Source organism: Salmo salar, chromosome ssa16 (genome assembly GCF_905237065.1).
Source record: "Salmo salar chromosome ssa16, Ssal_v3.1, whole genome shotgun sequence".
NCBI classification, from domain to species: domain Eukaryota; kingdom Metazoa; phylum Chordata; class Actinopteri; order Salmoniformes; family Salmonidae; genus Salmo; species Salmo salar.
Window position 1 is genome coordinate 37312336 of NC_059457.1, and position 26442 is coordinate 37338777.

Consider the following 26442-nt stretch of genomic DNA (forward strand, 5'->3'; position numbering starts at 1 on the left):
ATATTGGTTTCAACAGACCAGAGAATCTAATTTCTCATGGTTTAAGATTATTTTTGGCAAACTCCAAGCGGGGGTGTCGTGCCTTTTACTGAGGAATGGCTTCTGTCTGGCCACTCTACCATAAAGGCCTGATTTGGTGGAGTGCTGCAAAGATGGTTGTCCTTCTGGAAGGTTCTCCCATCTCCAAAGAGGAACTCTGGAGCTCTGTTTGAGTGACCACCAGGTTCTTGGTTACCTCCCTGACCAAGGACCCAGACTGCTCAGTTTGGATGGGCGGCCAGCTCTAGGAAGAGTCTTGATGGTTCCAAACGTATTCAATTTAAGAATGATAGAGGCCACAGTGTTCTTAGGGACTTTCAATGCTGCAGAATGGTTTTGGTACCCTTCCCCAGATCTGTGCCTCGAAACAATCCTGTCTCGGAGCTCTACGGACAATTCCTTCGACCTCATGGCTTGCTTTTTGCACTGATATGCACTGCCAACTGTGGGACCTTATATAGACAGGTGTGTGCCTTTCCAAATCATGTCCAGTCAATTGAATTTACCACAGGTGGACTCCAATCAAGTTGTAGAAACATCTCAAGGATGATCAATGGAAACCGGATGCACCTGAGCTCAATTTCGAGTTTCATAGCAAAGGGTCTGAAAACTTATGTAAATATGGTATTTCTGTTTTTCAAAAATGTCTAAAAACCTGTCTTCACTTTGTTATTATGGGGTATTGTGTGTAGGTTGCTGAGAAGAAAAAAAAAAAAAATCCATTTTAGATCCATTTACATTCAAATGGATTTTCCGTATGTACTAACCCAAACCTGTTGAATAATTTCAGTTCCATTCTCACTTAAAGCATTTTTGTTTGGTTTTAATTTTGTGCTGGCCTCTCTCCACAGTTACATGTACTGGACAGACTGGGGTGAGAAGCCTAAGATAGAGCGTGCTAACCTGGATGGAATGGAACGTCTCGTGCTGCTCAATACCTCGCTAGGTTGGCCCAACGGTTTAGCCATTGACTATGAAGCAGGAAAACTGTACTGGGGCGATGCCAAGACGGACAAAATTGAAGTAAGTAAAAAATACAAAAAAAGGTGTTTCTTATGCATCAAATAGTTGTGTATGGTGCAACTATACTATTACCATCATGGTTTGATGCTGTTGATTGTGGAAGCAGTTGAGTTTAGATCTCCCTAGGACTTGTTGTTCTCTCATTCATTCTCCTCATTTGAGGTTGTCTGGTGTGTTTGTGTTGCCTGTGGAGGTTGAGAAGTGCTTCAGGAGCACATTCTTAGATGAGGTGAGGCAGCCGTGGCCTGATATTTATCTGACCATTGATCCCATGTGAGCGACAGAGGAATGTCAGAGAGAGAGCTCTTATGTAATACCGGGAAAGGCAACACTAGATTTCCTGTCAGACACGCACTGCAGTTTTATCGTTGTTTGTATTCTTACAGCTAGGACTTTATACTGTACATATTTCCTGACTGGGGGGGGGGGGGGGCATGTGAAGGACTGAATTATTTGAAGAGGATAGAAACTGTTCTAGGCCCCTCCTATGTGAGTGCACGGTGGGTTATCATATCTTTAGAGGAATAGCTGTGTGTGCCTTCAAGGTTTCTGACTGTATTGTATGATTTATCATCTACCTGCATGTACAGGTCCCTGGGTGTTGAATACCATGGTGGCCATTTTTCTCCAGTCACACGCTCCATATAATATGTAAATACAGGAAGAGCCGGAGCCTCCTCCCAGATGAGGTTTAACACAGGGCTTGATGGAAATAAGTTTGTTTTCCTTTTCTTTCTTGTGTGTGTGTGTGTGTGTGTGTGTGTGTGTGTGTGTGTGTGTGTGTGTGTGTGTGTGTGTGTGTGTGTGTGTGTGTGTGTGTGTGTGTGTGTGTGTGTGTGTGTCCGTCCTGTTGGTTGAATATTCCCCTCATCGCAACTATGCTTTTACCAGTGGCTAGTGAACTCCCTTTAGTTTCTGCTTGTTTAGGAGCAGTATGTCTGGCTAACCCCATCAGTCTTTGGAAATTAACCCAGGGAATAGTTTTCCTAGCTCGCCTCAGTCACCTAGCACCCTGCAGGAGCATTGTTCACAGTATCTGAAAGCATACTGCTCCTAGCCCCAGAGTTGGAAGGGCAGCAGGGGAAAGGGGTGGCTAGGGAGAAGACATTCCATTTACAGATTCACTCAAACTCTTGGTTGAACTGTACATCATTTTGACCTGCCTAGCTAGAATGCTCTGAAGCTGTTGATTTTCATTAAGGGGGTCAGACGTGCAGGCTGAGATGAATGAGCAGGGATTAGGGAGCTCCCGCTGAGATATTGAGCTCACTGAGAGGCCATAGACTTGTCCACATGTCATGATACCAGAATTTTTACTTCGGTACCAGGTTTAGTATCATGACGCTCGATGCCATCACAATAGCAAAACAATACCACGTTGGTAATCAGTTTATAATAGCAATCAGGCACCTCTGGGGTTTGTGGTATATGGCCAATATACCACGGCTAAGGGCTGTATCTAGGCACTCCTCATATATAAAAAATATAATTTCTGGATTACATGTATTGTTTGTTTTTTAAAGTTTTATTGCAAGGTATTACTGCATGGTTGCAGCTACAAACACAAGCATTTTGCTGCACCTGTGATAACATCTGAAATCTGCTTATGCGACCAATAAACTTTGACTTGATTTATGATGGTAAAATGCATCCCACCAATGCACGATAGAAAGAAAAAAAAAACGTTGTGCCGGTATTGGGTCACATCTTTTGAACGGTATTGGCTAGAATCAAGCAGTTTTTTCTGGGGAAAAGAGGGCGTCCTGGCTACGGAACCTGGCTATGAAATGCAGTGGGGAAAGTGGGAGGGTACAAATTGAAGTACAGACTACCTTTCTATACTCAAGGGGGGAGAAAAACATAGCTGGACTGTTTTACTATTAAACTCAGTGCTCTATTGTTTTTAATTTCGTAAAGCAGCTTGTGTTTCTTAACCAGGCAAGGGTAGCAAACTATAAGGCTGGTGGTGACTGGTTAGCTATGGGGAAGCAAGGGTCTCCTGCGCGATTTGTATAATCTATGCTGCGAATCTGTACTGTTAATATCAATTGAAGTTATCGCTGAAAAGCTCTCAATCGTCTCCAAAAAGTATTGTCCAGTCCACTTAGTAGTCAGATTTTAGTCACAGAGATAATTTAGTCTGGTTTTAGTCAACTAAATGAAAAATACCATTTGTTTAGTTATAGTTTTTTTCTGGGTCAGTTATAGTGTCGTCAATTGAAACTCAAAAATAGGTATTTGACAAATATTTTAGGGTGTTTTCACACTTTGTCCTTTCCAGACAATTTTCGGTTTACTGAATTTCGCTGAATTCAAGAGTCCCCCGAAGCGAACCAAACTGAGACCATCTTTTTTAGGGCAATGTGAACACAAAGCTCCCCAGGTTTGCTTGTCATTATTCCCGCACCACACACTAGACTACTGCAACACCGTTTCCCCTGCCATAAACCTTCTCCCATTGGAAAAAATGTGTTCTGTTTCTGGATAGGCCTATTGATTAGCGATTGTCAAGGATGCACAGAAATTCCAAAATACAGTTGAAGTCGGAAGTTTACATACACCTAAGCCAAATACATTTAAACTCAGTTTTTCACAATTTCTGACATTTAATCCTAGTAAAAATTCCCTGTCTTGGGTCAGTTAGGATCACCACTTTATTTTAAGAATGTGAAATGTCAGAATAATAGTAGAGATGATTTATTTGAGCTTTTATTTCTTTCATCACATTCCCAGTGGATCAGAAGTTTACATTCACTCAATTAGTATTTGGTAGCATTTCCTTTAAATTGTTTAACTTGGGTCAAACATTTCGGGTAGCCTTCCACAAGCTTCCCACAATAAGTTGGGTGAATTTTGGCCCATTCCTCCTGACAGAGCTGGTGTAACTGAGTCAGGTTTTTAGGCCTCCTTGTGCGCACACGCTTTTTCAGTTCTGCCCACACATTTTCTATAGGATTGAGGTCAGGGCTTTGTGATGGCCACTCTAAGCCATTTTGCCACAACTTTGGAAGTATGCTTGGGGTCATTGTCCATTTGGAAGACCCATTTGCGACCAAGCTTTAACTTCCTGACTGATGTCTTGAGATGTTGCTTCAATATATCCACATCATTTTCCTACCCTATGATGCCATCTATTTTGTGAAGTGCACCAGTCCCTCTTGCAGCAAAGCACCCCCACAACATGATTGCTGCCACCCCCGTGCTTCACGGTTGGGATGGTGTTCTTCGACTTGCAAGCCTCCCCCTTTTTCCTCCAAACATAACGATGGTCATTATGGCCAAACAGTTCTATTTTTGTTTAATCAGACCAGAGGACGATCTTTGTCCCCATGTGCAGTTGCAAACTGTAGTCAGGCTTTTTTATGGCGGTTTTGGAGCAGTGGCTTCTTCCTTGCTGGGCAGTCTTTCAGGTTATGTCATTTACATTTACGTCATTTAGCAGACGCTCTTATCCAGAGCGACTTACAAATTGGTGCATTCACCATATGATATCCAGTGGAACAACCACTTTACAATAGTACATCGATATAGGACTTGTTTTACAGTGGCTATAGATACCTTTGCACCAATTTCCTCCAGCATCTTCACAAGGTCCTTTGCTGTTGTTCTGGGATTGATTTGCACTTTTCGCACCAAAGTACATTCATCTCTAGGAGACAGAATGCATCTCCTTCCTGAGCAGTATGACGGCTGCGTGGTCCCATGGTGTTTATACTTGCGTACTATTGTTTGTACAGATGAACGTGGTACCTTCAGGCATTTGGAAATTGCTCCCAATGATGAACCAGACTTGTGGAGATCTACAATTTTTTTTTCTGAGGTCTTGGCTGATTTTCTTTAGATTTTTCTCATAATGTCAAGCAAAGGAGGGACTAAATTTGAAGGTAGGCCCTGAAATACATCCACGGGTACACCTCCAATTGACTCAAATGATGTCAATTAGCCTATCAGAAGCTTCTAAAGCCATGACATACTTTTCTGGAATTTTTCAAGCTGTTTAAAGGCACAGTCAACTTAGTGTATGTAAACGTCTGACCCACTGGAATTGTAATACAGTGAATTATAAGTGAAATAATCTGTCTGTAAACGATTGTTGGAAAAATGACTTGTGTCATGCACAAAGTAGATGTCCTAACTGACTTGCCAAAACTATAGTTTGTTAACAAGAAATTTGTGGAGTGGTTAAAAAACAAGTTTTAATGACTCCAACCCAAGTTTATGTAAACTTCTGACTTCAAATGTATGTGTGGCTTTTTTAGTTCAGGTTATTTGTTTGCAATATGTGATCTATAGGCTAAGAGAGCTTCATAAACTGTTTAGTCGATTGTGGGGTTTGAATAGTGTGAAACCACCAACGTACAGTATTTGGTGAGATCACAACACAGGGTAGAAAATCTATTCTAGCTCTTAAAGGGGCAGTAGACTACATTGGATGTACAATTTTCAATTACAGCATTAATTAGTCTGCAGTTATTCTTCTGATACTATTAACATGTAAATATTAGAATAATAATATTGTCTGATTACAATTGTCAATTTGTTTTACTAAATGCAATCTATTAGCTTCCAAAATGTAAATAGGTATATCTTGCTGTCCGATAACACGATCTGATGGAATGGCTTGTCCTGCGCTTTGTGAAAACCCAGAGTGCATTGAGTGAATGTTGGAAAAAGATCTTGGTTCCTTTCTAGCAATGTGAATGCAAAGAGGATTTGGACCACAAAATAGGTGAAGTGAACTGGCAAAATAGTTGAGTCCTCATCCAAATACAAGGGCAGTGTGAATGCAAAGGGAACATAGTTATTTCGCTTTTTTTTACCCCAGAGTTCACTTTAAAGAGGACTGACATATGTTATTTTAAAGAGCACTATATGTGAAAACACCCTTGGTCACTATTTTTGTTGACGGAATTTACACTGGTTGGAACAGAGTAGTCGTATCCCAACAACAGAATGGTGTGTGCGTATACTGGGCATTACAAATATTCATGTGAGTAGACTGCTGATTGGCCAGCTCATCCTCCTCAGGAGTATGACATCATACTCTGAGGAAATAGCTAGTTTTTTTTTAAACTGTCTGTCTGAGTTCACTCTTTTATTTCTCCCACTTTATGCTTTGGTCAAAAATATGAGAATAGGGCGAGTCCACTACATTATTTGGGTATAAGTTAACAGAATGCAAACTTTTAAAAGTGAAATTTTCACTGGACAGTTACTTTAAATCGAAGTAATAACCTGTTTAATTTAAGTGCCACATTTCTATAAGCATCACACACTAGTGTTGCCAGAAGTCTTACATTCCTTAACTTTCTGGCTGGTGAAGAGTTGTTTTCTTCGTCTGTAGTCTGGACCCTGCAGCCCAGAGCCCCCCTGCTTGACTCTCTCTGTCTGTGTAGAGCAGATGGAGGAGAAACAGAAACCGAGCAGGACTGGTGGTGGAGCGCTTCAGAGAGGAGGGGGTTGGGCAGCACTGCCTCTCCTCTCACAACACAGCACACCTAACCAATGTGCTTACTGACAAGGGAAGCCCCTCGCCCATGTGCTGTACCGTGACCCCTGCGCTGGACCTCACAATGGCAGCATAGAATGGTGGCGGGGCCGGCCCTTAGTCTTCCTCAGCAGCCCCCACCCCTGAACCAGATGCACACTTTGGTGGCAGCCCTGCTTACTGAGGCTCCCAGCAGCTGACAAGTGTGTCTTGTTCTGCTCTTTTCACAAGGTTTTTTCAGCTTCACCTAATGGAGGCCCGGGCCATTCTCCCACAGACCCACTTAGCTGCTGAAAGGGACAGTAGTGCTTGAAGTGCTAATGGGGAGAAATCCACATGCAGCTCAGACATCAGCAATTTCTCATTAAAGTTTTTTTATAGAATGCAACACTTTTGTTTTGAATTCCCCTTTGTGTTTTTGTAATGGCTGTCCAAGACTATTTTTTCCTTAAAGAAGTGTTAATTTAGTTGTTACTGTTTTCTTTTTAACCTTTTTCTTTTTAGATGAAAACAACATTAGGCATTGAATGAACAGTTTTTAAAAGTGCCTTCTGGCATTTGGAATGTGGCAGTTCACTGGCTGAATGGTCTGGAGGCTTTTTAGCCCTCCTCCCAGCCTCTCTTTCAATCCCCCTTTTTCTATTTTTCTGTGCTGTTGAAGGAGCCTGTCTGAGAATATATTTCTTTCTTCCTTTCTGTTGCAAAGTGAATTGCCTTTGGGTCCAAAGACATTTCCATTATAAATGTTTCATGTGTGAGGGGTTAGGTCTTCATTAAATGTTTTTCATCTTCACACATAGCATAGCTTTCATGCACTGGCATGTGTGGCTCTGACCCAATTTACATTATCATCCGATGTGGCATCTCTCAGGGGATGTTTCGTATTAATACCACTTTTACTCTAGTTTTTAATGATAATTATGGCTTACAATTCACCATTTCCATCTCCAGAGGTAGCAACCTTTCATAGTATGCTGGAAGAGGCACGTTTCAGTCAAAATGTATAATTTGTTTAGATGGCATTTTCCATTGCTTGCTTGTTGTTGAGTAAAAAGTCTAGAGTAAGTCAGACACTTTCAATTAAGTACATTTTGTAAATATCATTTGTTTTTCTTTGTCCATATTAATACATTTTCTGAAGTGAAGTTACAATACTATTAAAGGACCCATCTTCTGTAATGTAATTGAATGATCAAGGATGAATAGAGAGTATTGGAGTTTTAAACTAGAGGCTAGGGCTGTGGCTGTCACGGAATTTCGTCAGCCGGTGATTGTCAAGCAAATAACTGTCAGTCAGGCGGGAATTGACCATTAATTAACAAACACATTTAGCATCTCCAGGCTTCCACGCATAGCCTACAAGCCACTGATGCAGACCTTTGGAACATCTACATTTTAAAAAGTCAAATAAATCCATTTAATATAGCCTACACCTTCACAATGAATCCATTATTTATTTTAGACAGCTCTAAAGAAGCATGATATTGTAATAACGGAGCTGTGAGTCGGGAAGCAGGTGAAACGTTTAATAAAACAAAAAAATCAGGAACGAGACAAATCCATGTGGCTAAACGCCGGTACACAAGGATAACTGGTGAGAAAACATAAGAGAGTGACACATAAAGGGGAGGAAATGATGAAGCTAATGAAGTACAGGTGTGAATAATGATGAATCCCAGGACCGGTGATTAGTATTCTGGCGACGTCGTACGCCAGAGGGGAGGAGCAGGAGAAGATGTGACAGATATGAAGAAAATGTATATTTCAGAAGAACAGAATAACATACTCGGAGTTGTACTTGTGTTAGGTCCTGATCTGGTTATGCCATATGGCTGTGGGCTACACTAGTTAATTTAGCAGACAAGATTTGCTTAGAATTCCATAGCATTATTTTATAGTATGAATAATAGAATTGAACAAAGCTGAATAAAATAGAAAATATATTTTCTACAAACGATTTGAGGGAGTGCACACACGTGGCTATTCTGTGTTGAGTGGTTAACAAAGAAATGGGTACTCCTATATGTTTAATTTAGAGTTATTAATGTAACTTTAGTTGTTCTACAAACATTGGAAGTAATGTTTTGATTTTTAATACATTGTAAGGCTGATGATGCGACTAATGAGGGTTTGAAAAAAGTTGCTTGAAAGGCATTGTTTGAAAGGCATATTTGTGCAGGTTGTCTCTCATTCACAATTTGACAAGCACTTGATAATGCCTCGAATTTCACGGCGGAATCCCCTTTGTGAATCCATAATGCACCCTAAAAAAAAAAATCTATGCCTTTTGCAGCCAGTGGCCGTGGTGCCCCTGGCCCAGAGTGCTGGGTTGTGCCCCTGGCCCAGAGTGCAGCGTGCTCCGAAGCACCTCTCACTCCCATGGCTCTCCATCAGGTGATCGAGTCTTACTCACAGGCTACAACTGAAGAAAGACACATCAGGGATGCAACTGCGCGTGTCCATATCCAATTCTGAGGTGCATATTAAAGATATTGGAAGAACTGCCCACATTTACTTTTCGCCAGCCAACAAGATGAGTAGGCCTAACGAACAGCAAAAGCACGAGCCTTTATCAATCTACTATCCCCCATAGTAGAAAAGTTGACCTATTCTGTGCAAGAGGTAAATATTCCAAAGATAGTCTGGGACAGTTGTGGGATGCGATAGTTCCCAAATTAAATCAACCACTTGCGTCAACAAACCTTTTTTATGCAATGTGGCTGATGCAACAGATCAGAACGTTTAGCTTAAAATGTTGATAAACTATTAGGCTATTTCTTAACATTATAAGCGCAGCAATGCGCAAATGGCAGTAGGCTATCAAGGCAAGACCCAAATGCAGACACAGGAGGCAAATGGTTGGAGTCTTACAATGTTTATGAATCTGAAGGGATAGGCAAGAGAATGGTCGTGGACAGGCAAAAGGTCAAAACCAGATCAGAGTCTAGGAGCTACAGAGTGGCAGACAGTCTCGTGGTCAAGGCAGGCAGAATGGTCAGGCAGGCGGGTACAAAGTCCAGAAACAGGCAAGGGACAAAACCGGGATGACTAGAAAAAGGAGAATGCAAAAAGCAGGAGAACGGGAAAACCACTGGTTGACTTGGAAACATACAAGATAAACTGGCACAGAGAGACAGGAAACACAGGGATAAATACACTGGGGAAAATAAGCAACACCTGGAGGGGGTGGAGACAATCACAGGGACAGGTGAAACAGATCAGGGCGTGACAGTAGGCTATAAGGGCGAATGTTCCATTAGTGGGAAAACACTTATCAAAAGTGACCGCAAATGTGATTGTGCATGTAATGCTTTTATAAAGGTGCATTTTTATGGTGAACATTTTATTCCCCAAATTGAAACTCACGCGCTGCTTAGTTATGCCAGTTAGGCTCTACACCCCTTGTAAAGTGGATTAATATGCTTAATTTTAAGATGGTATTTGGCCACTTTAGTTGTGATACAAACCTTATCAAAAGATATAGGCCAGGCTACATGAGGTGTGCGACTAGGATTTGAAAAAGTCGCAAAAAATAAGGCGGCATTGTTTCTTGCCTTATGCTGGGCATCATTCACAAGTGATGATATATAATTCACAAGTGATAGGCTAATATTGTCACCCATCAGACTATTCTTGATTTAATCTTGTCTTTACATATACTAAATACTGTGTGAAATTTGTTTTGATTTAGAATGGACCATTATCATGCACCTGTATTGAAACATGTCAGCCAGGTAGGTAATACTCCTGTGGTAAAGATAAGCAATGTGCCTAATATTAGGAAAGTTGAGAAATAAATATAGTAGGCCTAGCCTATAGAAAACTAATGGGATCCTCCTCTCCTCTGTTTTCTCGCACAATTGCAAAGCCTATAGAAATGTTGCTCATGAAGTGTTTGATTAGATTTTCTATGACATTTACATTGATGTCAGAGTGATTAGAGGGACAATATAGTGCTGAGTACCAGGCAGTTGGCAAGTTTGGTAGGCTACTAACAACCATCAGCAGCATCACAACCTCGAGAAGCCTAATTACCATAACTAAACGGTCACATGGAATTTGACTGCCTTCATGACTAGTGACCGCTAGTGTGGCGGTAATACGGTTACCACAACAGCCTTACTAGAGGCTAGCTAACCTATTCCCTGCACGAATAAAGCTAGCTAGCCAGGTAGCTACCGGTAACTATAGCAACTGTAGATAATTGTTTCCAATGTTGTTTCAATCATAGGAATACCTGTCACTATGCTAGCTAGCTACCATTCTACTGTTTTTCATTATCCGAAGAGTAATGGTTAGGTAGCTACTAACTACTGTACTCAATGTAGTTAGCTTACTAAACAACAGCTGGAATGACCTAGCTGTAATGTTTACATTTTACATTTTAGTCATTTAGCAGACGCTCTTATCCAGAGCGACTTACAAATTGGTGCATTCACCTATAATATCCAGTGGAACAACCACTTTACAATAGTGCATCTAAATCTTTTAAGGGGGGGGTTAGAAGGATTCCTTTATCCTATCCCAGGTATTCCTTGAAGAGGTGGGGTTTCAGGTGTCTCCGGAAGGTGGTGATTGACTCCGCTGTCCTGGCGTCGTGAGGGAGCTTGTTCCACCATTGGGGTGCCAGAGCAGCGAACAGTTTTGACTGGGCTGAGCGGGAACTGTGCTTCCTCAGAGGTAGGGAGGCGAGCAGGCCAGAGGTGGATGAACGGAGTGCCCTTGTTTGGGTGTAGGGCCTGATCAGAGTCTGAAGGTACGGAGGTGCCGTTCCCCTCACAGCTCCGTAGGCAATCACCATGGTCTTGTAGCGGATGCGAGCTTCGACTGGAAGCCAGTGGAGAGAGCGGAGGAGCGGGGTGACGTGAGAGAACTTGGGAAGGTTGAACACCAGACGGGCTGCGGCGTTCTGGATGAGTTGTAGGGGTTTAATGGCACAGGCAGGGAGCCCAGCCAACAGCGAGTTGCAGTAATCCAGACGGGAGATGACAAGTGCCTGGATTAGGACCTGCGCCGCTTCCTGTGTGAGGCAGGGTCGTACTCTGCGAATGTTGTAGAGCATGAACCTACAGGATCGGGTCACCGCCTTGATGTTGGTGGAGAACGACAGGGTGTTGTCCAGGGTCACGCCAAGGCTCTTAGCACTCTGGGAGGAGGACACAAGGGAGTTGTCAACCGTGATGGCGAGATCATGGAACGGGCAGTCCTTCCCCGGGAGGAAGAGCAGCTCCGTCTTGCCGAGGTTCAGCTTGAGGTGGTGATCCGTCATCCACACTGATATGTCTGCCAGACATGCAGAGATGCGATTCGCCACCTGGTTGTCAGAAGGGGGAAAGGAGAAGATTAATTGTGTGTCATCTGCATAGCAAGTATCCCCACTAGCTGGTTATTAGACGACCAATATAACAGTTGGCCCTAAATCTTTTTGTAGTGCGCTAAGGAAAGCAACTCTTGCCTGTATGTATCAGTAATGGACAGTAGCTAGATTGTGTAACGTTAACAATACTATTACAAATAGGCCACTATCAACACAGTAGGCCAACTTCTTGCACATTGTTGTGATGAGCCGGTGCCATTAGAATAAGGTTGTCACTTGGTCAAATATTAATTCATATTCTTTACAAATACATTGCATATCAATAAACATCATACAATGTATGCATACATGTATTCTACTGTATGTTCCTTTTGTATTAGCAAACTTCATCCAGATATTACACTGTTGATGTGTATGTAGTAGTGCTGCAGCTCTCTGCCCCCCATATTTTTAACCTGATGATTATATCTGGTACTATCCCCAAGGTTTGGAAGGCGGCCCATGTACTCCCCTTCAAAAAAGTGGTGACCCTTGTGAACTAAATAATTATCGCCCTATTTCTAAACTTTCTTGCCTAGCTAAAATATTAGAATCCTTTATTAATTCTCAGCTAAGATCGTTCTTATTTTTGAAATGTATTCTAAATGTTCATCAGTTGGGTTTTAGACCAGGTCATAACACTCTCTGCTGCATCCCTAGTTATAAATAATGTGGTTACCTGCATGGATAAAAGGCAACATTGTGCTGCCCTCTTCATTGACCTGTCAAAGGCTTCCAATAATGTTGCTCACACACTGCTTATTCAGAGGCTTTCCTCAATTGGCCTAGACCAGGCTGCATGTAACTGGTTTAAAAATTACTTGACAGATAGAACTCAATGTGTTAATGGTGTTAAATCAGGTTTCCTGGATATTACGAAAGGTGTTCCGCAGGGGTACATTTTGGGTCCACACATTTTGGGTACATTTTGGGTCAACAGAGCTTTTCTTTGCTGACGGGCTACCAAGTAGGCCTATTCCTTTTCCCATGATACAATGGAGTTTGAAATGGTGATTGGCATAGAGTCCACTGCCTCCTTTTCTTTTAAACGTGCTGCTGAAAGCCTGGTTTTGAATACGGTCCAAGAACGTCCCCTTTCATCTTGGGACTCGCACGTCTGAAAGAAGGCTAAATTATTTGCACTACGGATTAGCAGGTTTTTCCTTAAACAGTAAGGGAATTGTGGTCTTTTATTTGTCTCTCTTTGTGTTTTTGCCTCTTTTTGAGGAATCTGACTCCCTCTGCAACCACGCCACCCCCACCTCCCGGTGAAAGCCTCTGATGTTGCCGCACACCCCCTCTTTCACCCCATCACTGGTGAGATCCTGAGGATAACTCATTTGACTGATGCGCTAGTCCTCTATACAGAAACTCCTGCTTTGTTGTACAATTATGCAGATTCTCCTTCCGTGGAGCATTTAGTCACCCTTCATTGCCGTGTGTGTGCAGTGGGGTTCCATATGGTACATTAGAGGGAAATAACAAGGGACGGTGATGGAATTTCCTCCTGTAAAATATGAGAGGACTGAAAAATATATTCAGGAACTGGGTGTTAGTTCTCAGAAGTGGTCTGAACCTCAAAGACCTCCTGTGATCTCAGCAGCTAGGCCTATAACCATCTCAACGTGCTGGTGAGAAAAGAGTAGAGGCAACTTTGAACCCATGTGTGAAAATAACACTTTTCCTTCTATGGCACTCTGCTGAGCCATGAATCTCATTAAAATAACTAAGATTAGGGCCTCCCGAGTGGCACAGTGGTCTAAGTGCTAGCTGTGTCCCTGGAGATCCTGGTTTGAGTCCCCCCCCCAAAAAATAACTACGATTAAATGAACAAAAATAGATTCTGAATTGCCTGTTTTTATGACAAATAAATCATTATGTGAAGTGGTCTATTATTTCTATTAAAAAAAGTGGAGAAAGTGCACGAACAACAATGAGTAATTGAGTGCATTTGATTACTTGAGTTGTTTTCTGTGCTTCACAGTCAAAGTAGTGGCATCCAGGCCTTTTTCACCACCACAATGAAAAGCCTCGCTCTGAAAGGAAGTCTTTATTTAGGCCTGAGAGCTAAGTCTGACCAGCTGAAGGCCCTGGTGCTGATGGATGCTGGCTGAAACCCCTCTCGTCTGAAAGGATCAATAATGTTTTCTTTAAAGTTCCTCCGAAGCGTCGCTCAGGTGGCCTCACCACATTGTTGTGTCTTGAGCCGTGAAACTTAATTTGTGGAGGATTTTCCAACAAGGGGCCTCTCTCTAAAACATTGGCCATGCTAATGACAGCTTTAGTCTCAGTGTAAGTGGCCCGTCCAAGCCTCTTCACATTCAGGACGGTGGGGGGGACAGCAGCTGAGTAAGCCATAGAGCACTCAGCCACTCAACACGTACACAGCCCTCTGATCGGTCAGTCTCAACTGCTCATCAACAGGTGAGTTGAGTCACGCAGACTCACTCTGCTAATGCCTGTCCGACCACTCCCACAGTCAGTAAACTCAAACCACCAACTTCTAGGAATAAAGTTCAAAAACTCCTTAAATTCCCATTCCCCAATGGATTCCTTTGCCTATCATTGTCAATTCTGCGTTTTCGTTCAGTAAGACTTTTGAGGGATTATTAAGTCTGACCCAGCATCAGCTGGGATGTTCCCCTCTTCCTTCAGGCTATCCAAAGGCTTACTATGGAAATCTGTGGCTTTTATTAAGAGGGAAAGGGGGTGATGGCATGTGTATCTCATGTTCAGAGGTGTCCAATAAGACATCTTTGTACAAGCTTGTTGTGCTGGCCTTGTTTGCTTGTTTTGTTTGCACTGCTACGTTTTATAGCTCACTTGTCACCGCATCTGGAGTCGAATAGTTTGGCTTCCATTGCCCTTTGCTTTAAATTATGCAAAAATAAATTACCGGCCTTTCTCCCTGAAAGGGTCTGCTCCCATTTAACAGTGCCTTGATAAATTATACTTTTTTTTGTGGAGACTTCAGTCAAAACCCAGATTTCTTTAAAAAGCCCCTTGTCCGAGAAGCCAAGAAGTGAATTGCCTGGTAACGGATTGTTGCTGTTTTTTGCCTTATACGGTGAGGTCTTAAAACATTGATGTGCCAAGCTCTGAGGAAGGATGCAATGTTTGAGAAGAATAAAAGACACCTGACTTTTGTAATATTTTCCACCCCCATCGGCCCATCTGCTCACTCACTTCGCCATACATCATGGACAAGGCTATTTTAGAAAACTCATCTGTAGGTATCTGAAAGACTCATTAGTAGCAAGTGCAGCTCTTTGAGTGCGTTCATCAAGGTTAGTGTTTTAAAGATAGCTGCCCAGACTAATGGTTAAGAGCTGGCTTAAACCTATTAAACTCCAAACTCCATAATTAGGCTAAATGAATGGAGGTGTTCCAATACATTTTTTACAGGAAGAGAACTATTAGCTATTACCCGTTTCAGGTGCCTTGCTACAATTTTCCAAGGTACCTCGCCGGTAAACGCTCATCATCATCATCTTGGTGGCTCATAGCGGTGCACCTTTGTAAATAACAAATAAAAACTAAAGATGGTTTGGAGAGTAGGCTCTTGAATCAACAAGAATGTATTTTTTCTTTTTGACGTTACAGCCCTGCTATATGGGAGGACGTGATCGGCTTCTTCAAAGGTTAATACCTGTACAGAGTGCTATCTGGCTCTTCTCCCTAGCTCCAGCTTTGAGCCTGCCTGGTCTCGTAGTGTTCAGCCAGAGAGGCAGTACCAGCTCCGTGCTGCACGACAATCTGTCTAATTTCCGTAGGGATGTGCATTATTCCACATCTGTCAGCAGGCGGGGGGCCTGTGAGTTCCTCTGCTCCTGTTCTGGCTATGTTTGTGGCTTAACATGATTGTGCTGTGGCTACCCCTCGTTCCATAGCAGTGTTGTGATGAGGAGTTGCCAGCAGCTGTCGACTTGTCTCTTCACAATGCAGCCCATATGTATCCCAAATACCACATTGTGTTGGTATTTACAGGCAAATAGGCCTGAGTGGCATTTAAAGAAGTTGCTGAGACATCCAGCCTGTTTAGACCGTTCTTTGAAAACCCAGTTGAGAAGAAAGGAATGAACTGTGATAGTTCCTAGCTACATTAACATTAAGGCTACATTTTCCTTGAATATGGTGCTTGGAGGGTTGATTTCCCCATCACTTTTGCCTCAGTTATGTGTGTGTGCAGGTGGGCTCAACGATTGACTGACATTGTAAATATAGGCTAAATAATGTTTCGTATACTGGTTCTGTATACTGTTGACAGTACTCTTTGCTGTAATGATTCTGAATGAACAGCCTAAATGAGCCCCAAAGCTCTTCTTACCCAAGTTATGCATTTACTCATGCCTCCTGGATCAGCAGGATTGTCTGAGTGTGAAAGCTGCAACACACTGTAAATGTAATAGTTTTTTGGCTATGCTGGACATACTGTTGGCAGGCCTGGTAGGAGAATACATGGATGTTTATAGACTGGTGCATGAGATTGACTGTGAGTGATCCTCTTCAGACACTATATCCATATCTCCCGGGAAGGTGTATGGATCAGGAGAAGATGGAGTTCCATGGATCAATAATTATTATGTTCAGCTACAGGTAGACCAGTGTTTCCCAAACTCGGTCCTCGGGAACCCCAAGGGGTGCACGTTTAGTTTTTTGCCCTAGCATTACACAGCTGATTTAGATCATTAAAGCTTAATTAGTTGACTATTTGAATCAGCTGTGAAGTCCTAGGGCAAAAATCAAAACATGCACCCCCTGGGGTCCCGAGGACTGAGTTTGGGAAACACTGAGCTAGACCCTCTCTAATATGTCTCCTTCAGCCAGGAAATAACTCAACCATCTACCATTTGAAGGTATGCCTTTATAACCAAATGATTTTATTTTATATATAGTTTTCTCTAGCAATAAGCTAATCCTGTTACTGTACTATGTGAGGAATAGCTGTTTGCCCAGGCTCTGAGGGGGGAGTTCGGCATCATATTAGGCTCATGTTGAGTTCCAGAGGAGGGCTACGATTATGATAATATAAATGTGTATTGCAGTAGGATGTTGATATTTTGTAAACAGGATACAGGAGCTCATGAGATCCACCATTTATTTTTAAAGATTGGTCTGTGAAGACTAACATCAACATGTAGGAGCAAGCCAGTAAAACATATTCTAGAAGAATTTGATCATACAACCAATAGTCTAGTCTTTAAACCCGATTTTTGTTAAAGGATTCAAACAGTAGAAACATTTATATTGGGTGATATAGTTTGAATGTTATTTGAGAATATAGTGTTTTTCCTCTTTTCCTGTGGAGGTGGTCGACCCTCAGAAGGGAGGGAGAGAAAGAAAAGAGAGAGGGAGGCTTGCAAAGGGACTGAAGGGAGTTGGGGGGAAGTGCATGGAACATTGAGATGGATTGGGAGGATAATGGAGGATTGGAGGGGAAAAGAAAAGCAGTATGGACATTCTGTTTGACTTAAGGCAGCGCTCTTCTCGGTAGATAAAAATATTATATAATTTGTTGCCGAGTCGGGCCCTTGGAAGAACTGGCCAAACCCTATAACATTTCAAAGCCAATTGTGAATTGGGAGGTCTGTTTCGTGTGAAGCGGCCTTGGGGGGGGGGTGCTCATGTGGAGATTTCATTTGTGCGCTTCTCCTGAGCTACTTCAGGTAATGCAGTCCACCAGGTTGTTATGTGCATCTTCATGGTGATCCCCAAACTGAGCCAACAGGCCATATGCTGGGTTTGTGTTCCTACCTGCCCAATGATATGATGGGCAGATAGGAAAACAAACCCAGGAAAATACCCAGATCCCACAACTACAAATATCTAACTTTTTCAGGACACTGACTTTATAACCTAAATTATTTTTAATTCAGATGAAATAGGATAAACTTGTGCTTGACATTTTAAAAGGCATTTGGAATTAGGATCTGTAATTTTGAGACAGTGGTAAAAAATACATGTTTTTTTATGTCATCAATGCGGTGTGTGCCATTCCTCTGTCGTCTGTGTGGAGCGTTGGTCAGTCCTCAGTCATTTTCCTCAGAGAAGCTATAAAGTGGAACTGACAGCTTTTTAGCAAAAAGGAAATCTTGATAAAATGTTTTTTATATTTTCTGACAAGCGAGCATAGTCATTTTCATACTTCGATAGAATGTTTGGGAATGGCGTAGAGTAAGGCATTTTTTAAAATACAGCCATGCATTTGGACAATTAATAGACACTGCAGTAGATAAAACCTAATAAAAACGTGCCAGTTTTGTTCAGGCCCAGACTACACAGACCGGTGCGCCATAACCAATCAGAGCTCGTGTAGGCATATATGTAAATAAGCCATTTACCACATGGGCCTGCCATCATACACTTTGAACTGCACTGTGTGTTTACAGACTGTAGCATTAGCTCAACTTTAGATCATTAGAAAGTGTTTGCCAAAAACCACAAAATACCCCTGAATGGGTTTCTGCTAAAATGTCAATAAATACTATGGAAATCCTCTTATATTTGGGAACTTAACAGTCCTATTGATCAAACAACCCTGAACAGGTAGGCTCTCTCTCTCTCTCTCAGTTGCCTATAAGGCAGGGCTCTCCAACCCTGTTCCTGGTGAGCTACCTTCCTGTAGGTTTTCACTCCAACCCGAATCTAGCACACCTGTTCTAATAATTAGCTAGTTGATAAGCTGAACCAGGTTAGTTACAATTGGGGTTGGAGTGAATTTTGATAAAAAAATACATGTTTCTTTTTCTTTATGCTCTGTTTTTCCAGCGATTTGTATTTTGAAATATTGCAATAGGCCTAGGTCTATTATAGATGCTTTTCACTTACAACCACAAATCAACAATCAGCTATTTCATATGCTGCTCGCGCTGCCCAAATAGCACGCTTCCTGACTGTTGGTTATGCCCTTGCCTTGTAATTAAAGGCTCTCCTACCCTGTTTCTGGTGAGCAACCTTCCTGTAGGTTTTCACTCCAACCCGAATCTAGCACACCTGATTCTAATAATTAGCTAGTTGATAAGCTGAACCAGGTTAGTTACAACTGGGGTGGGAGCGAAAACCTACAGGAGTGTAGCTGTCAAGGAACAAGTTGGGAGACACCTGCTATAAGGGCTCTGACACACTGGTAGGATTGTCAAACGTTTGCCTCACGACAGTACTTGGCACCTCTGAACCGAGTGTCGGCGGACAATCTCTTTAGTGTTCACACACACCAAAGACTTTGGAAGTCGTCAGCCTCCCAGCCTTGTTAAAATACTTCAAACCAGACGGTGGCAGAGTAGCATTGTTTGGCAATGCATATCCGTGCATACTGCTTATGATCAAGATTCCAAGCTTTCTACGTAATGTTTCAACTTTATTTAGAAGAAAGCCCTTGTTGATACTAGCCAGATGGCCATGGCTAGATAACTACCTACAGTTGAAGTCGGAAGTTTACATACACTTAGGTTGGAGTCATTAAAACTCGTTTTTCAACCACTCCACAAACTTCTTGTCGGTTAGGACATCTACTTTGTGCATGACACAAGTCATTTTTCCAACAATTGTTTACAGACAGATTATTTCACTTATAATTCACTGTATCACAATTCCAGTGGGTCAGAAGTTTACATATACTAAGTTGACTGTGCCTTTAAACAGCTAGGAAAATTCCAGAAAATGATCATGGCTTTAGAAGCTTCTGATAGGCTAATTGACATCATTGAGTCCATTGGAGGTGCAGCTGTGGATGTATTTCAAGGCCTACCTTCAAACTCAGTGCCTTTTTCCTTGAATTCATGGGAAAATCAAAAGAAATCCGCCAAACAATAGTACGCAAGTATAAACACCATGGGACCACGCAGCCGTCATACCCCTCAGGAAGGAGACGCGTTCTGTGTCCTGGAGATGAACGTACTTTGGTGCAAAAAGTGCAAACCAATCCCAGAACAACAGCAAAGGACCTTGTGAAGATGCTGGAGGAAACGGGTACAAAAGTATCTATATCCACATAACTTGAAAGGCCACTCAGCAAGGAAGAAGCCACTGCTCCAAAACTGCCATAAAAAAGCCAGACTGCACATGGGGACAAAGATCGTACTTTTTGGAGAAATGTCCTCTGGTCTGATGAAACAAAAATAGAACTGTTAGGCCATAATGACCATCGTTATGTTTGGAGGAAAAAGGGGGAGGCTTGCAAGCCCGAATAACACCATCCCAACCGTGAAGCACGGGGGTGGAAGCATCATGTTGTGGGGGTTCTTTGCTGAAGGAGGGACTGGTGCACTTCACAAATAAATGCCATCATGAGGTAGTACAATTATGTGGATATATTGAAGAAACATCTCAAGACATCAGTCAGGAAGTTAAAGCTTGGTCGCAAATGGTCTTCCAAATGAACAATGACTCCAAGCATACTTCCAAAGTTGTCGCAAAATAACTTAACCTGTTAGGGCTAGGGGGCAGTATTTACACGGCCGGATAAAAAACGTACCCGATTTAATCTGGTTATTACTACTGCCCAGAAACTAGAATATGCATATAATTATTGGCTTTGGATAGAAAACACCCTAAAGTTTCTAAAACTGTTTGAATGGTGTCTGTGAGTATAACAGAACTCATATGGCAGGCAAAAACCTGAGAAGATTCTGTACAGGAAGTGCCCTCTCTGACCATTCCTTGAGCTTCTTGACTCTTTTTATTGAAAACTTAGGATCTTTGCTATAACGTGACACTTCCTACGGCTCCCATAGGCTCTCAGAACCCGGGAAAAAGCTGAATGATGTCGAGGCAGCCCCTGGCTGAAAAACATTAGCGCGTTTGGATAGTGGTCGGTCAGAGTACTATGAGACTGAGGCGCGTGCACGAGGCGACCCCATGTTTTTATTTTCTCTCTTTGTACTAAAACACAGATTCCCGGTCAGAATATTATCGCTTTTTTACGAGAAAAATTGCATAAAAATTGATTTTAAACAGCGGTTGACATGCTTCGAAGTACGGTAATGGAATATTTAGAATTTTCTTGTCACGAAACGCGTCGGGCGCGTCACCCTTCTTTACCCTTTCGGATAGTGTCTTGAACGCACGAACAAAACGCCGCTATTTGGATATATCTATGGATTATTTTTAACCAAACCAACATTTGTTATTGAAGTAGAAGTCCTGGGAGTGCATTCTGACGAAGAACAGCAAAGGTAATAACATTTTTCTTATAGTAAATCTGACTTTGGTGAGGGCTAAACTTGGTGGGTGTCTAAATAGCTAGCCCTGTGATGCCGGGCTATCTACTTAGAATATTGCAAAATGTGCTTTCACCGAAAAGCTATTTTAAAATCGGACATAGCGAGTGCATAGAGGACTTCTGTATCTATAATTCTTAAAATAATTGTTATGCTTTTTGTGAACGTTTATCGTGAGTAATTTAGTAAATTCACCGGAAGTTTGCGGGGGTATGCTAGTTCTGAACGTCACATGCTAATGTAAAAGCTGTTTTTTGATATAAATATGAACTTGATTGAACAAAACATGCATGTATTGTATAACATAATGTCCTAGGGTTGTCATCTGATGAAGATCATCAAAGGTTAGTGCTGCATTTAGCTGTGGTTTGGGTTTATGTGACATTCTATGCTAGCTTGAAAAATGGGTGTCTGATTATTTCTGGCTGGGTACTCTGCTGACATAATCTAATGTTTTGCTTTCGTTGTAAAGCCTTTTTGAAATCGGACAGTGTGGTTAGATTAACGAGAGTCTTGTCTTTAAAATGGCTGTAAAATAGTCATATGTTTGAGAAATTGAAGTAATAGCATTTCTAAGGTATTTGAATAACGCGCCACGGGATTCCACTGGCTGTTACGTAGGTGGGACGAAATCGTCCCACTGGCCCTAGAGAAGTTAACCTGTTGAGGTGTAGGGGGCAGTATTTTCACAGCCGGACTAAAAACGTACCCAAATTAAACTGGTTACTACTCTGGCCCAGAAACTAGAATATGCATATTATCAGTATATTTGGATAGAAAACACTCTGAAGTTTCTAAAACGGTTTTAATGGTGTCTGTGAGTATAACAGAACTCATATGGCAGGCAAAAACCTGAGAAAAATCCAACTAGGAAGTGGTAAGTCTGAGAATTGTAGTTCTTTTGATTCTCTATCGAAACTACAGTTTCTGTGGGGTCACGTTGCACTTCCTAAGGCTTCCATTGGCTGTCAACAGCCTTCAGAAAGTTCTTTCAGCATTCTCCTGTCACTGGGCAGATAATAGGAGCTCAGTCACTGAGTGGACTGCCTGGAGACAAAGGGATTGGATATGCGCGATCCCGCGAGCGCGCCGTTCCTTCTTTTTCTTCTTGAATGAATATGCTATTGTCCGGTTGGAATATTATCGCAATTTTACATTAAAAATACCATAAAGATTGATTTTAAACAGCGTTTGACATGCTTCTAAGTACGGTAATGGAACATTTTGACCTTTCGTCTCGGGTACCGCGCTCGCGCGTTATGCCTTTGGATAGTGCTCTGAACGCACGAACAAAACGGAGGTATTTGGACATAAATATGGATTATTTCGAACAAAAACAACATTTCTTGTGGAAGTAGCAGTCCTGGGAGTGCATTCTGACGAATATCAGCAAAGGTAAGAGAATATTTATAATACTAATTCTGAGTTTAGGTGACCCCGAACTTGGCGGGTGTCCCTATAGCTTGCTGTGATGGCGAGCTATGTACTCAGAATATTGAAAAATGTGCTTTCTCCGTAAAGCTATTTTAAAATCTGACACAGCGGTTGCATCCAGGAGTAGTCTATCTATCATTTTTTAAATAATTGTTATATATTTTGTCAACGTTTATGATGAGTATTTTTGTAAATTGATGTGCACATTCACCGGCGGTTTTGGTGGGAATACATTTTCTGAACATCGCGCCAATGTAAAATGCTGTTTTTGGATATAAATATGAACTTTATCGAACAAAACATACATGTATTGTGTAACATAATGTTCTAGCAGTGTCATCTGATGAAGTTCGTCAAAGGTTAGTGCTTCATTTAGCTGTGTTTTGGGTTTTATTGACACATGTCCTTGCTTGGAAAATGGCTGTGTGATTATTTTTGTCTATGTACTCTCCTAACATAATCTAATGTTTTGCTTTCGCTGTAAAGCCTTTTTGAAATCGGACAATGTGGTTACATCAAGGAGAAGTGTATCTTTAAAATTGTGTAAAATAGTTGTAAGTTTGAGAAAGTTCAATTATGACATTGTGTTGTTTTGAATTTGCCGCCCTGATATTTCACTGGCTGTGTCCCACAGGTGGGACGCTAGCGTCCCATGTAGCCCATAGAAGTTAAACAATGTAAAGGCAATGCTACCAAATACTAATTGACTGTATGTAAACTTCTGACCCACTGGGAATGTGATGAAAGAAATAAAAGCTGAAAGAAATAATTCTCTCAACTATTATTCTGACATTTCATGTTCTTAAAATAAAGTGGTGATCCAAACTGACCTAAGACGGGGAATTTTTACTAGGATTAAATCAGGAATTGTGGAATTGTGAAAAACTGAGTTTAAATGTATTTGGCTGAGGTGTATGTAAACATCCGACTTCAACTGTAGCAAGATGATGAAGAAACAATTTAATACACTCATCCCATACTGCCAGTGTCAGCCCATAGCCAAATGTTTAGCTAGCTAGCCAGCAAGCTCGGCAGCTAACACAGGCAGCTCTTTCATGGAAACTAGCTGATCCATTGTGATTCAATACTAGCTACAATGGTTAACTAGATTGGAGGAAGTATTTTTAGTGTTGTCTGCATTGCATCTTTGCACTTAGCTAGCTACCATCCCATAGCCTACGTTGCACATATGAAGTGTGACTGGCTCATCCGTGGATGTAAGGAAACAATACAGCTTTTTTTCCTTTTGTTGGCTCCCCCACTTGGGGGTTCATGCTTTCTGATTGGCTCAAAGTTAAGTTGTTGTCCTCTGACAAGCGTTGCGATTCTACAAGTAGAATCAGTAGATTTGTCGGCACGCAGCAGGAATCGATTTTGTTCTAGCAAGAGAAGGAACGGCCACCCACTGTGAAAAGTATCTATCCGCAGTCAATCGGTAGTGAGATTCTCATTGTGTTTCATGCTTAAGATCAACAACTAATTTTAGCCAGAGCAAGTTGAGCTAAAATCTAAATTGGGAACTGTAGATAAATCCTCTCAAACTTTTTCAGCTTGTAGTTGGCTGTCAAAATTGTGCTGATAAACGCTGGGGAAGAGCAGCCTGCTCGCCCTTCTGCAGCTTGCCTGCTAACGCATGCTTCTGTCCCAACCCATGTTTTGACAACAATGGGAACTTGCCTGCCTTCCCATTTGATCAATGCCAAATATATTTGATTGACAACTAAGAGATGGTAACTGTGGATAACAGTCATTCAAGTTCAGCATAGCTGTACTTGGGGAAAGCAAAACAAAATATATTTTTTAAATCACCTTAATTATAAAGTATTGCTGCATCTGTCATCACCTTTGCAGACTAATGTAAGATAGCCAACTATTCCTAATATGATGTAGATTGGATAGTCATAAGTTAGGCTAATAATATATGGATTTTTATTTAACTAAGCAAGTCAGTTAAGAACATTCTTATTTACAATGATGGCCTACCCCGACCAAACCCGGATGACGCTGGGCAAATTTTGCGCTGCCCTATGGGACTGCCAATCACGTCCGGTTGTGATACAGCCTGGAATCGAACCAGGGTCTGTAGTGATGCCTCTAGCACTGAGATGCAGTGCCTTAGACAGCTGCGCCACTTGGGAGCCCAATATAACTGACTCACTGTCCACAAAAAATACTTCTGCTTTTCTTCGCCTTTCTTTGCACACATCCAGAGCTCTGCCCCAGCTAGAGTGAAATTTTTTAGGTAGATCCGAGAAAAATCGGTAACTGTTTTGCCTTTTTATAAACTTTTTTTTAATTCAATTCTACGACTCTTTACCTTCACGACTGGGGACACTAGTAGAGTCTTTAAAACCCCAAAATTACAGTGTAGGCTACTCGGCTGACACTGACAAACTGAGATAAATGAAAACGACCTCGTCTTGGAGGAAATTATTGTTAAAAAAAAAACTGGCCAGGAGCACGGACACACCCAATGATAAAGACAGTGAATATGCGCACTCACCGGGATATGGCCGATGCTCTTCGCTATCAATAAGATGAGCTACTGTTCACTCAATAAACTATTGCGAGTTGAGAATTTTGATAGCGTAGCAAAAGACATGTTTGTTTTTTTCTTTATCCTCACGTTTTTCCAGCGACTTGTATTTTGAAATATTGCGTTAGGCCTAGGTCCATTATAGATGCTTTTCACTTACAACCAGCTATTTCATATTCTGCTCACACTGCCCAAATAGCACGCTTCCCGACTGTTGGTTATGCCCTGACCTTATGATTTTTAAAACAATCCAAAGCAACAAAGAAAATAATAAGCTAATGATCCTCTGTGGCCAAATCATTTTATCTGATGTAGGGTTTTGAAGGATTGTATTTATTTTTGTGTAGACCGGAGAAATTATATAACTTTGTCAAGTTCAATTTACTTTAGGGGAAGTGATTCACATTTCTTGCTAGCTTACCAAATGACATCTGCATCTCTAGCTGTAGCCACCAAAAAATGATATGGGAGGAAAGTTTCCCACTCAACCACTCGTCCATCCAATGACATGACATCCTTCCAGCAGCTAGCTAGGCTCTGTGGTTTTAGCTTGCCAAACAAATAGCTACATATTCTCTTCGCACCATGGAAAAATGTGTGGAATTGCAGGAAATTAACTTTAAAATGTTTTGCTCGCAAAGGGGGAGTGGTATGGATGTGGGTACGCAAACCCACGAGCCACTGCGGCCCCTCATGATGAGTTGTTTTTTGTGTGGCCCACATCCCAATAAAAGTTTCCCATCCCAGCTCTACATTGACATTTTTTGTCAAATATAACCTCTTTTGTAAAACCTCTTATGAAGTTGGTTTTGAAGCATAAACTGTCAATTTTATATTTTTGACTGATATTATCATTGTCTGTTTCATATTTACAAAGTAGTTAAAACACTGTCAGTTCCACTATAAGCTGCTAGCTAGTAGAAACTAAGACTGGGCTTCAGGGCCATGCAGCCTTCCGTCACACTGCCCCGGCCTGCAGATTCAATTTGTAAGGCATCTCAATGACACTGAGGCGCAAAGAGGACGTTTACAATTGGCTGGCATTGAAGCCTGCCGAGGATTGACTTTTCCCTGAATTACTGATGAGACTTTTGTGTTTTCTGTTTTGTTTGTTTTCCCTCGGTCAAGAAAAGGGTTCTCACACTATAAAAAAAACTCTCTCAGTGCATAATTGTCTCTGAAAAAGAGCAGGGAGAAACAAATGCTGCAACCATCTTTCAGTGGCGAGGGCCATGTCTAATTGTCTCAGTATAAAATGAATAGAACGTCTGTAAGGGAGGGGAATAGACTCCTGCTGATAGGATGGCCATCAAAGTGCTGTTTTTTTGTTTTCTCGGTTGGTCCTACA

At 41.7% G+C, this 26442-nt stretch overlaps 1 protein-coding gene across 1 annotated transcript in view; it reads left to right on the forward strand.

The window, feature by feature from the left end:
* LOC106573620 (low-density lipoprotein receptor-related protein 5) overlaps positions 1-26442 on the forward strand; it is an 84518-nt gene that overhangs the window by 35602 nt on the left and 22474 nt on the right. Inside the window, exon 8 of the mRNA XM_014148833.2 lies at positions 891-1062. Within this exon, the coding sequence (XP_014004308.2) occupies positions 891-1062 (172 nt within the window). The remainder of the gene's footprint in view (positions 1-890; positions 1063-26442) is intronic.